Source organism: Oncorhynchus clarkii, chromosome 12 (assembly GCF_045791955.1).
Source record: "Oncorhynchus clarkii lewisi isolate Uvic-CL-2024 chromosome 12, UVic_Ocla_1.0, whole genome shotgun sequence".
NCBI lineage: Eukaryota > Metazoa > Chordata > Actinopteri > Salmoniformes > Salmonidae > Oncorhynchus > Oncorhynchus clarkii.
This window is the reverse complement of record NC_092158.1, coordinates 93,060,227-93,073,726: the sequence shown is the minus strand read 5'-3', so window position 1 is coordinate 93,073,726 and position 13,500 is coordinate 93,060,227. Positions and strand designations below refer to the sequence as shown.

Below are 13,500 nucleotides of genomic sequence, written 5' to 3'. Positions count from 1 at the left end.
CAGTCACAGGTAAGAGGCAGTGCTGTATCATGAATACAGTCACAGGTAAGAGGCAGTGCTGTATCATGAATAGAGTCACAGGTAAGAGGCAGTGCTGTATCATGAATACAGTCACAGGTAAGAGGCAGTGTTGTATCATGAATACAGTCACAGGTAAGAGGCAGTGTTGTATCATGTCTCAGTGTGTAGTCCTTAACCCAGGTCTCTACGTGGTTAATGCTGGGTATCCTGTACTGTGTGATGTCTGTATTCAGTAGGCCATGTCTCAGTGTGTAGTCCTTAACCCAGGTCTCTACGTGGTTAATGCTGGGGATCCTGTACTGTGTGATGTCTGTATTCAGTAGGCCATGTCTCAGTGTGTAGTCCTTAACCCAGGTCTCTACGTGGTTAATGCTGGGGATCCTGTACTGTGTGATGTCTGTATTCAGTAGGCCATGTCTCAGTGTGTAGTCCTTAACCCAGGTCTCCACGTGGTTTGAACACGTCTCCATGATAGTGATTCTCCTGAACTGTGTGACTCTGGGGATGTACCAACCCTGTGAAGACGTCACCTGTCAGGCAGAGTGGTGCCTCATACTACAGGTAGGTACTACTTTAAACCTCTCACCTCTCACCTATAACCTCTCACCCCTCACCTATAACCTCTCACCTCTCACCCCTCACCTATAACCTCTCACCCCTCACCTTGTAACGGTTTTGACTTGAGGTTATTATTTATAGGGGTGCCAGGTAGGTTGTGCCTACCAGAGAAAACATTGGTTTCTCCTTTTAGTTTGGGAGGGAATGAGTCCCATCTGGTCCGTCAAGTCTACACCAATACAAAGGACTTATGTAAACGTCAGAAGGGAAATCAACTTTTCATAAACCCTTAAAACATTGAAAGAACTTCAAAAACAACTATTCTTTTGCGTGGGTTGTATTAGCAACATCAATGGATTACACACACATAATAATATAACACAATGAGTTCTGGTTCCTCCAGAAATGTCCTGTACCTCGGGCCTAAAAAGAGTCCCGCCCGGTAAAGGAGTTCAGTGACTCAAGTGACTTTTGTCACGCAATGTTTGTCAGTTCATTCCGTGTAGCGTAAACCCAGTATTAAATCATACAATCAATATAACAATTTTACCACAGAACTTTAAAGCGTATCAGCTCTTACTAATTCCTCAACTACATCTAACTACATAAATCATCACCGTATACATCATATCAAAACAAATGAAATACCGTATACAAAAAGGTGGTAGTCAGTCGGTCAGTCAGACAATCCAATCCGCCAATAGATCTCCAGCGGAGAAAGGCCACGAAGAACGGAGAGGTGTAGTCCACAGACGCAAAGAGTGGATCCGATCCTGGGTAAACTCTCTCAGGCTACAAAACACACGTTTAACAGCAACAAAACAACCGGAATAGAGAAGCTTCGGGAACACATCCTCAGTCACGTCTCCATCACAACCCCCCTTTTGCGCAGCTGATGCTGGCTATTTAATTGGGAATTAAAGGGAAAGCACCCTATTGGAAGGAGAAGCACTGAGACGGTTCAGAATAATTCAGGGCCGTCACAACCTATAACCTCTCACCCCTCACCTATAACCTCTCACCCCTCACCTCTCACCCCTCACCTATAACCTCTCACCTATAACCTGTCATCCCTCACCTATAACCTCTCACCTATAACCTAGAATCTGTCATCCCTCACCCCTCACCTATAACCTCTCACCCCTCACCTATAACCTCTCACCCCTCACCTATAACCTCTCACCCCTCACCTATAACCTCTCACCCCTCACCTATAACCTCTCACCTCTCACCTATAACCTCTCACCCCTCACCTATAACCTCTCACCCCTCACCTATAACCTCTTACCCCTCACCTATAACCTCTCACCTGTCAGGCAGAGTGGTGCCTCATACTACAGGTAGGTACTACTTTAAACCTTAAACCTCTCACCTCTCACCCCTCACCTATAACCTCTCACCTATAACCTCTCACCCCTCACCTATAACCTCTCACCCCTCACCTATAACCTCTCACCTCTCACCCCTCACCTATAACCTCTCACCCCTCACCTATAACCTCTCACCTATAACCTGTTATCCCTCACCCCTCACCTCTCACCTATAACCTCTCACCCCTCACCACTCACCCCTAAACTATAACCTCTCACCCCTCACCTATAACCTCTCACCTATAAACTCTCACCTATAACCTCTCACCCCTCACCATCAACACCTCACCCCTCACCTATAACCTCTCACCCCTCACCATCAACACCTCACCCCTCACCTTTAACCTCTCACCCCTCACCCCTCACCTATAACCTCTCACCCCTCACCATCATCAACACCTTACCCCTCACCTATAACCTCTCACCCCTCACCATCAACACCTTACCCCTCAGCTATAAACCCTCGTCTTGGTGACTGTACATTGTTCTAGGTGTTTGTTGACTGTATCTTTGTCTGTTCTAGGTGTTTGATTACTGTATCTTACCTATAACCTCTCACCCCTCACCTATAACCTCTCACCCCTCACCTATAACCTCTCACCTCTCACCCCTCACCTATAACCTCTCACCCCTCACCTATAACCTCTCACCTATAACCTGTTATCTCTCACCCCTCACCTCTCACCTATAACCTCTCACCCCTCACCACTCACCCCTAAACTATAACCTCTCACCCCTCACCTATAACCTCTCACCTATAAACTCTCACCTATAACCTCTCACCCCTCACCATCAACACCTCACCCCTCACCTATAACCTCTCACCCCTCACCATCAACACCTCACCCCTCACCTATAACCTCTCACCCCTCACCCCTCACCTATAACCTCTCACCCCTCACCATCATCAACACCTTACCCCTCACCTATAACCTCTCACCCCTCACCATCAACACCTTACCCCTCAGCTATAAACCCTCGTCTTGGTGACTGTACATTGTTCTAGGTGTTTGTTGACTGTGTCTTTGTCTGTTCTAGGTGTTTGATTACTGTATCTTACCTATAACCTCTCACCCCTCACCTATAACCTCTCACCCCTCACCTATAACCTCTCACCTCTCACCCCTCACCTATAACCTCTCACCCCTCACCTATAACCTCTCACCTATAACCTGTTATCCCTCACCCCTCACCTCTCACCTATAACCTCTCACCCCTCACCACTCACCCCTAAACTATAACCTCTCACCCCTCACCTATAACCTCTCACCTATAAACTCTCACCTATAAACTCTCACCCCTCACCATCAACACCTCACCCCTCACCTATAACCTCTCACCCCTCACCATCAACACCTCACCCCTCACCTATAACCTCTCACCCCTCACCCCTCACCCCTCACCTATAACCTCTCACCCCTCACCATCATCAACACCTTACCCCTCACCTATAACCTCTCACCCCTCACCATCAACACCTTACCCCTCAGCTATAAACCCTCGTCTTGGTGACTGTACATTGTTCTAGGTGTTTGTTGACTGTATCTTTGTCTGTTCTAGGTGTTTGATGACTGTATCTTTGTCTGTTCTACTGTTCTAGGTGTTTGATGACTGTATATTTGTCTGTTCTACTGTTCTAGGTGTTTGATGACTGTATCTTTGTCTGTTCTAGGTGTTTGATGACTGTATCTTTGTCTGTTCTAGGTGTTTGATGACTGTATCTTTGTCTGTTCTACTGTTCTAGGTGTTTGATGACTGTATCTTTGTCTGTTCTAGGTGTTTGATGACTGTATCTTTGTCTGTTCTAGGTGTTTGATGACTGTATCTTTGTCTGTTCTACTGTTCTAGGTGTGTGATGACTGTATCTTTGTCTGTTCTGGGTGTTTGATGACTGTATCTTTGTCTGTTCTACTGTTCTAGGTGTTTGATGACTGTATCTTTGTCTGTTCTACTGTTCTAGGTGTTTGATGACTGTATCTTTGTCTGTTCTAGGTGTTTGATGACTGTATCTTTGTCTGTTCTACTGTTCTAGGTGTTTGATGACTGTATATTTGTCTGTTCTACTGTTCTAGGTGTTTGATGACTGTATCTTTGTCTGTTCTAGGTGTTTGATGACTCTATCTTTCTCTGTTCTAGGTGTTTGATGACAGTATCTTTGTCTGTTCTACTGTTCTAGGTGTTTGTTGACTGTATCTTTGTCTGTTCTAGGTGTTTGATGACTGTATCTTTGTCTGTTCTTGGTGTTTGATGACAGTATCTTTGTCTGTTCTACTGTTCTAGGTGTTTGTTGACTGTATCTTTGTCTGTTCTAGGTGTTTGATGACTGTATCTTTGTCTGTTCTTGGTGTTTGATGACTGTATCTTTGTCTGTTCTACTGTTCTAGGTGTTTGATGACTGTATCTTTGTCTGTTCTAGGTGTTTGATGACTGTATCTTTGTCTGTTCTAGGTGTTTGATGACTGTATCTTTGTCTGTTCTAGGTGTTTGATGACTGTATCTTTGTCTGTTCTAGGTGTTTAATGACTGTATCTTTGTCTGTTCTACTGTTCTAGGTGTTTGATGACTGTATCTTTGTCTGTTCTAGGTGTTTGATGACTGTATCTTTGTCTGTTCTACTGTTCTATGTGTTTGATGACTGTATCTGTGTCTGTTCTACTGTTCTAGGTGTTTGATGACTGTATCTTTGTCTGTTCTAGGTGTTTGATGACTGTATCTTTGTCTGTTCTAGGTGTTTGATGACTGTATCTTTGTCTGTTCTACTGTTCTAGGTGTTTGATGACTGTATCTTTGTCTGTTCTAGGTGTTTGATGACTGTATCTTTGTCTGTTCTACTGTTCTAGGTGTTTGATGACTGTATCTTTGTCTGTTCTGGGTGTTTGATGACTGTATCTTTGTCTGTTCTACTGTTCTAGGTGTTTGATGACTGTATCTTTGTCTGTTCTAGGTGTTTGATGACTGTATCTTTGTCTGTTCTACTGTTCTGGGTGTTTGATGACTGTATCTTTGTCTGTTCTGGGTGTTTGATGACTGTATCTTTGTCTGTTCTACTGTTCTGGGTGTTTGATGACTGTATCTTTGTCTGTTCTACTGTTCTAGGTGTTTGATGACTGTATCTTTGTCTGTTCTAGGTGTTTGACGACTGTATCTTTGCGTTTTTCGCGGTGGAGATGGTCATCAAGATGGTGGCTCTGGGGATCTTCGGTTCTAAGTGTTACCTTGGCGACACCTGGAACCGACTGGACTTCTTCATCGTCATGGCAGGGTAAGGGTTCTATTCCCACAATGCTCAGGGGTTAGTCAGGCGGTTAGGGACAAGATAACATCAAAATAGAACCTATAGAACCTTCTCTAGATTCTGTTTTTGATTCCAGAGACACACGAGGACGTTCTTTAAGTCTGCTGCTAAAGTATTTTCCTTTCTTATATAAATGTAACCGTTATTTAACGAGGCAAGTCAGTTCAGAACAAATTCTTATTAACAATGACGGGGCCTACCCCCGGGTCAAACCCGGACGACGCCGGGCCAATGGTGCGCCGGCCCTATGAGACTCCCAATCACGGTCGGGTGTGAAGCAGCCCGTGAGGTGATGGAGTGTGTAGCCTGCTGGGAGAAACACACGTTCAATGTCACTGTTTCAGGCAAGGAGAAAAGTGTGTGTGTGTGTGTGTTTGTGTGTGTGTGTGTGTGTGTGTGTGTTTGTTTGTGTGTAAGAGACGTTAACTAAGCAGACAACAGCGGTCACCTCAGACACACAGCATTACCCCTTTACTCACTGTGAGGTGCACACACACACACACACACACACACACACACACACACACACACAAAGCCAGGGGATAGGTTATCTGCACTATGACAAATACAGAGGGAACTAGTGAGTCAGATCATTGTTTTAGGGTCTGACAGGGTTGATGTTCAGTTCTTTAGGGTCTAACAGATTTGATGTTCAGTTCTTTAGGGTCGGACAGGGTTGATGTTCAGTTCTATAGGGTCGGAGAGGGTTGATGTTCAGTTCTTTAGGGTCTAACAGGGTTGATGTTCAGTTCTTTAGGGTCTGACAGGGTTGATGTTCAGTTCTTTAGGGTCTGACAGGGTTGATGTTCAGTTCTTTAGGGTCTGACAGGGTTAATGTTCAGTTCTTTAGGGTCGGACAGGGTTGATGTTCAGTTCTTTAGGGTCTGACAGGCTTGATGTTAAGTTCTTTAGGGTCTGACAGGGTTGATGTTCAGTTCTTTAGGGTCTGACAGGGTTGATGTTCAGTTCTTTAGGGTCTGACTGTTGAGGTTCATTGTTTTAGGGTCTGACTGGGTTGATGTTCAGTTTTTTAGTGTCTGGCAGGGTGTATGTTCAGTTCTTTAGGGTCTGACAGGGTTGATGTTCAGTTATTTAGGGTCTGACAGGGTTGATGTTCAGTTCTTTAGGGTCTGACAGGGATGATGTTCAGTTCTTTAGGGTCATATAGGGTTGATGTTCAGTTCTTTAGGGTCGGACAGGGTTGATGTTCAGTTCTTTAGGGTCTGACTGTTGAGGTTCATTGTTTTAGGGTCTGACTGGGTTAATGTTCAGTTCTTTAGGGTCTGACTGGGTTGATGTTACGTTCTTTAGGGTCTGACAGGGTTGATGTTCAGTTCTTTAGGGTCTGACAGGGTTGATGTTCAGTTCTTTAGGGTCTGACAGGGTTGACGTTCAGTTCTTTAGGGTCTAACAGGGTTGACGTTCAGTTCTTTAGGGTCTGACAGGGTTGATGTTCAGTTCTTTAGGGTCTGACAGGGTTGATGTTCAGTTCTTTAGGGTCTGACAGGAATGATGCTCTGTAAGTAGGAAAACCTGCAAAATCGGCAGTGTATCAAATACTTGTTCACCCCACTGTACATATATAAATAGTAAACCTCATGTAGATATCTTTCTTCTTATAATTCCCGACATTTGGTATCGTTATTTGCTGTTCGACTAAACGTGCCCCCGGTATCTGTGCTTTTAGAGATGTCGACGATGAGCATATGACCTGTGTGAAGCACCGATTCAAAAAACTCCCCTATTAGACAACGTTACACTGTCGTAATGCCGCTCGTTAGTCACCAAATGTGGAGTTTGGCTGAGCTACTACTCTTCTCCTACTTCCTGTTTACGGCCGTACTTCCAAAATAGGTCTAAAATAAATAGAAATAAGAAATAACAACTGAAAAAAAATGCCTCTTCAGCATCGACAATGTATTGAGCTGTTGTTGACTTCCTGTTTGGCTGGTGCAGAAATAGCCATTGTTTCAGTTGTTGACTTCCTGTCCTGTGAGAGGCAGTGTCATGTCTTTGGCTATGCCAGATTAAGTGATATGACATGCTATTCTATAAAATCCTTTCCCTGTAATTAATATTACCTGATTGAGCTAATCATGTAAATGTAATTAACTAGAGAGTCGGGGCACCACAAAATAATATTTATAGAGCTGTTATCTTCCGAATAAACTCTTAAAGACCTAGTAATATTTTACATCAATAGCAGTCAATATCAATCTTCACCTTATTTTAGTCTCATCTGAAAGTTGTAAATTCTTGGTTATCTGCACGAACCCTGGCTAACAAGTTGAATCAGCAATACAAAATTGGGTTTAATTATTTATATACTAAATACCTAACTAATCACACAGAATTAATCATACCTTGATTACAAATGACATCATAAAGGAAAACGTCCCTGGCGGGCGGAGAAGATATGACAACTGGTTACACAAAAGAAAAGGGGTTGGGTTTGAGTGAAAGAGCGGGAAGACTGAGGAACAAAGGGAGAAACGATGTCTCTATCGTAAATACAGGGTCTTATGCATTCTAAATTACCGCCCATTTGGAAAAGGAAAATGCAGTAAATATTTACTCTGAGCTGCGCTTCAGTAGGTTGGTGGTAGGTGGAAGGCCGTGTTGCCCAACAGAGTCCTTTGAAGAATGTCTCTGCTGGTAAATTGGATACGTTGTAGTAACGTCGTTGTGTGGTAGACGGGATACTCTGTCTGTTCTTTCCTAGCCCACGTTTGCAGCTGCTGTTGCTAACTCAACAGCTAGGAGGTATCACTTCTGTTGTAAATAAGAGTTCAAAGTTCATACCATTCGCAACCAAAACTCACGCCGAGGTTGGCTTCGTTCTGTAGTTAATTATCTGAACCATTCTGACATCGGATCGTCATCATAATGTATCCGGAACAGGAGGTTACATTTTCGTCAAGGCTTTAGATAGTGGAGGGAGAAGGGTGTGTTTTCATAGTTTTATAACCCATGTCTCTTCACAGGGGTGGGCCACTGATTGAGCAGAGCCCTAACCTTATGAAAAACCAAATCTCTCATTTGGAAGCTAAAATTACATTTAATCTTTTCACCAATAATTTCACATTCAAACATTTAAATTGAACAACAATTCCATGTGAATCCGATAACTACAATGTTCAGACTTTCCTCTGTAGTGTTTATGTCATCTTATCATATCTGTCTCAGATGACAACCGAACTGACATCATATTCATTAAGTACCAACCCATATGTTCAACTGGTCGGATTAACAAAATATAGTTCATTTCCCCCCACCTTCTGATGTTCCCAGAATCTCTACGTTAACCAAGGGATTTTTTCAAATGTCACATCAGTAGGGTAGAGAGAGGATAAAAGGAGGGGAGAGGTATTTATGACGGTCATAAACCTACCCCCCAGGCCAACGTCATGACAGTAGTGAGGTCAGGTGCTGTCTGTCATCCTGGCAGGTGAGTGATTGGCTGGTGCAGAAATAGACATGGTTTCAGTTGTTGACTTCCTGTGAGAGGCAGTGAGGTCAGGTGCTGTCTGGCATCCTGGCAGGTGAGTGATTGGCTGGTGTAGAAATAGACATTGTTTCAGTTGTTTATGCATTTTTATTCAGAGCCCTGTTTTTTAAGGAAGTGCGTACAGGCCGCAACGAGAGTCAATAAAGATAGTTCCATCTCTAAAGCACAGATACTGGTGGCAGGCTACTTGATTCTAAAGCACAGATACTGGTGGCAGGCTACTTGATTCTAAAGCACAGATACTGGTGGCAGGCTACTTGATTCTAAAGCACAGATACTGGTGGCAGGCTACTTGATTCTAAAGCACAGATACTGGCGGCAGGCTACATGTCGTTAGCCTACTTGATTCTAAAGCACAGATACTATATGATACTATAGCACAGATAATAGACTACATGAGGCCTAGAGTCAGTGTCCAGACGTCAGTTAATATTATAATAGACTACATGAGGTCTACAGTCAGTGTCCAGACTTCAGTTAATATTATAATAGACTACAGTCAGTGTCCAGACTTCAGTTACTATTATAATAGACTACATGAGACCTACAGTCAGTGTCCAGACTTCAGTTACTATTATAATAGACCTACAGTCAGTGTCCAGACTTCAGTTACTATTATAATAGACCTACAGTCAGTGTCCAGACTTCAGTTACTATTATAATAGACCTACAGTCAGTGTCCAGACTTCAGTTACTATTATAATAGACCTACAGTCAGTGTCCAGACTTCAGTTAATATTATAATATACTACATGAGGTCTACAGTCAGTGTCCAGACTTCAGTTAATATAATAATATACTACATGAGACCTACAGTCAGTGTCCAGACTTCAGTTAATATTATAATAGACTACATGAGGTCTAAAGTCAGTGTCCAGACTTCAGTTACTATTATAATAGACCTACAGTCAGTGTCCAGACTTCAGTTACTATTATAATAGACCTACAGTCAGTGTCCAGACTTCAGTTACTATTATAATAGGCCTACAGTCAGTGTCCAGACTTCAGTTAATATTATAATAGACCTACAGTCAGTGTCCAGACTTCAGTTAATATTACTATATTATAATAGACTACATGAGGCCTACAGTCAGTGTCCAGACTTCAGTTAATATTATAATATACTACATGAGGCCTACAGTCAGTGTCCAGACTTCAGTTAATATTATAATATACTACATGAGGACTACAGTCAGTGTCCAGACTTCAGTTACTATTATAATAGACTACATGAGAGCTACAGTCAGTGTCCAGACTTCAGTTAATGTAATAATAGACCTACAGTCAGTGTCCAGACGTCAGTTAATATTATAATAGGCCTACAGTCAGTGTCCAGACTTCAGTTCATATTATAATAGACTACAGTCAGTGTCCAGACTTCAGTTCATATTATAATAGACTACAGTCAGTGTCCAGACGTCAGTTAATATTATAATAGACTACATGAGGCCTACAGTCAGTGTCCAGACTTCAGTTACTATTATAATAGACCTACAGTCAGTGTCCAGACTTCAGTTAATATTATAACAGACTACAGTCAGTGTCCAGACGTCAGTTAATATTATAACAGACTACATGAGGTCTACAGTCAGTGTCCAGACTTCAGTTACTATTATAATAGACTACATGAGGCCTACAGTCAGTGTCCAGACTTCAGTTACTATTATAATAGACCTACAGTCAGTGTCCAGACTTCAGTTACTATTATAATATACTACATGAGGCCTACAGTCAGTGTCCAGACTTCAGTTACTATTATAATAGACCTACAGTCAGTGTCCAGACTTCAGTTACTATTATAATAGACCTACAGTCAGTGTCCAGACTTCAGTTAATATTATAATATACTACATGAGGTCTACAGTCAGTGTCCAGACTTCAGTTACTATTATAATAGACCTACAGTCAGTGTCCAGACTTCAGTTCATATTATAATAGACTACATGAGGTCTACAGTCAGTGTCCAGACTTCAGTTACTATTATAATAGACCTACAGTCAGTGTCCAGACTTCAGTTACTATTATAATAGACCTACAGTCAGTGTCCAGACTTCAGTTAATATTATAATAGACTACAGTCAGTGTCCAGACTTCAGTTACTATTATAATAGACCTACAGTCAGTGTCCAGACTTCAGTTACTATTATAATAGACCTACAGTCAGTGTCCAGACTTCAGTTAATATTATAATAGACTACATGAGGTCTACAGTCAGTGTCCAGACTTCAGTTCATATTATAATAGACTACATGAGGCCTACAGTCAGTGTCCAGACTTCAGTTAATATTATAATAGACTACAGACAGTGTCCAGACTTCAGTTAATATTATAATAGACTACAGACAGTGTCCAGACTTCAGTTAATATTATAATAGACTACAGTCAGTGTCCAGACTTCAGTTACTATTATAATAGACTACAGTCAGTGTCCAGACTTCAGTTAATATTATAATATACTACATGAGGCCTACAGTCAGTGTCCAGACTTCAGTTACTATTACTATATTATAATATACTACATGAGGCCTACAGTCAGTGTCCAGACTTCAGTTACTATTATAATATACTACATGAGGCCTACAGTCAGTGTCCAGACTTCAGTTACTATTATAATAGACCTACAGTCAGTGTCCAGACTTCAGTTAATATTATAACAGACTACAGTCAGTGTCCAGACGTCAGTTAATATTATAACAGACTACATGAGGTCTACAGTCAGTGTCCAGACTTCAGTTACTATTATAATAGACTACATGAGGCCTACAGTCAGTGTCCAGACTTCAGTTACTATTATAATAGACCTACAGTCAGTGTCCAGACTTCAGTTACTATTATAATAGACCTACAGTCAGTGTCCAGACTTCAGTTACTATTATAATAGACCTACAGTCAGTGTCCAGACTTCAGTTACTATTATAATAGACCTACAGTCAGTGTCCAGACTTCAGTTACTATTATAATAGACCTACAGTCAGTGTCCAGACTTCAGTTAATATTATAATAGACTACATGAGGTCTACAGTCAGTGTCCAGACTTCAGTTACTATTATAATAGACTACAGTCAGTGTCCAGACTTCAGCTCATATTATAATAGACTACATGAGACCTACAGTCAGTGTCCAGACTTCAGTTACTATTATAATAGACCTACAGTCAGTGTCCAGACTTCAGTTAATATTATAATAGACTACATGAGGTCTACAGTCAGTGTCCAGACTTCAGTTAATATTATAATAGGCTACATGAGACCTACAGTCAGTGTCCAGACTTCAGTTACTATTATAATAGACTACATGAGGCCTACAGTCAGTGTCCAGACTTCAGTTAATATTATAATAGACCTACAGTCAGTGTCCAGACTTCAGTTACTATTATAATAGACCTACAGTCAGTGTCCAGACTTCAGTTACTATTATAATAGACTACATGAGGCCTACAGTCAGTGTCCAGACTTCAGTTAATATTATAGTAGACTACAGACAGTGTCCAGACTTCAGTTAATATTATAATAGACTACAGACAGTGTCCAGACTTCAGTTAATATTATAATAGACTACAGTCAGTGTCCAGACTTCAGTTAATATTATAATATACTACAGTCAGTGTCCAGACTTCAGTTAATATTATAATATACTACATGAGGCCTACAGTCAGTGTCCAGACTTCAGTTAATATTATAATAGACTACGTGAGACCTACAGTCAGTGTCCAGACTTCAGTTAATATTATAATAGACTACAGTCAGTGTCCAGACTTCAGTTAATATTATAATATACTACATGAGGCCTACAGTCAGTGTCCAGACTTCAGTTACTATTACTATATTATAATATACTACATGAGGCCTACAGTCAGTGTCCAGACTTCAGTTACTATTATAATATACTACATGAGACCTACAGTCAGTGTCCAGACTTCAGTTAATATTACTATATTATAATATACTACATGAGGCCTACAGTCAGTGTCCAGACGTCAGTTACTATTATAATAGACCTACAGTCAGTGTCCAGACTTCAGTTACTATTATAATAGACCTACAGTCAGTGTCCAGACGTCAGTTAATATTAATATATTATAATAGACTACATGAGGTCTACAGTCAGTGTCCTGACTTCAGTTACTATTATAATAGACTACATGAGACCTACAGTCAGTGTCCAGACTTCAGTTAATATTACTATATTATAATATACTACATGAGGCCTACAGTCAGTGTCCAGACGTCAGTTAATATTATAATATACTACATGAGGCCTACAGTCAGTGTCCAGACTTCAGTTAATATTACTATATTATAATATACTACATGAGGCCTACAGTCAGTGTCCAGACTTCAGTTAATATTATAATAGACCTACAGTCAGTGTCCAGACTTCAGTTCATATTATAATAGGCTACAGTCAGTGTCCAGACTTCAGTTACTATTATAATAGACTACATGAGACCTACAGTCAGTGTCCAGACTTCAGTTAATATTATAATATACTACATGAGACCTACAGTCAGTGTCCAGACTTCAGTTACTATTATAATAGAAAGGTGTAAACCAAAAGGTGGTGCTATATTTGTGATGGTCTACTGTTTTACCGGTTCGCGGTACCGCCAGTATTTCTGGCTCCCGGACCGTACCCGGCTAACTTTCACCCCTGTGTGACCCCTGTGTGAACCCAGGTCGGGCGGTACAAGGTGAGTATCTATTCTAACGTGTGCGACCTCTTTCTCTCTGTCCTGTAGGATGATGGAG

The 13,500-nt window shown here is 41.4% G+C and overlaps 1 protein-coding gene across 1 annotated transcript in view; it reads left to right on the top strand.

Annotated features, from left to right (window-relative positions):
- Nucleotides 1-474: 474 nt before the first annotated feature.
- LOC139422368 (voltage-dependent T-type calcium channel subunit alpha-1H-like) overlaps nucleotides 475-13,500 on the top strand; it is a 108,135-nt gene continuing 95,109 nt past the window's right edge. Inside the window, 3 exon segments of the mRNA XM_071173572.1 lie at nucleotides 475-582; nucleotides 5,078-5,211; nucleotides 13,491-13,500. The exon segment at nucleotides 13,491-13,500 is cut by the window's right edge and continues 88 nt beyond it. Coding sequence (XP_071029673.1) covers nucleotides 490-582; nucleotides 5,078-5,211; nucleotides 13,491-13,500 — 237 coding nt within the window. The 5' untranslated portion in view covers nucleotides 475-489.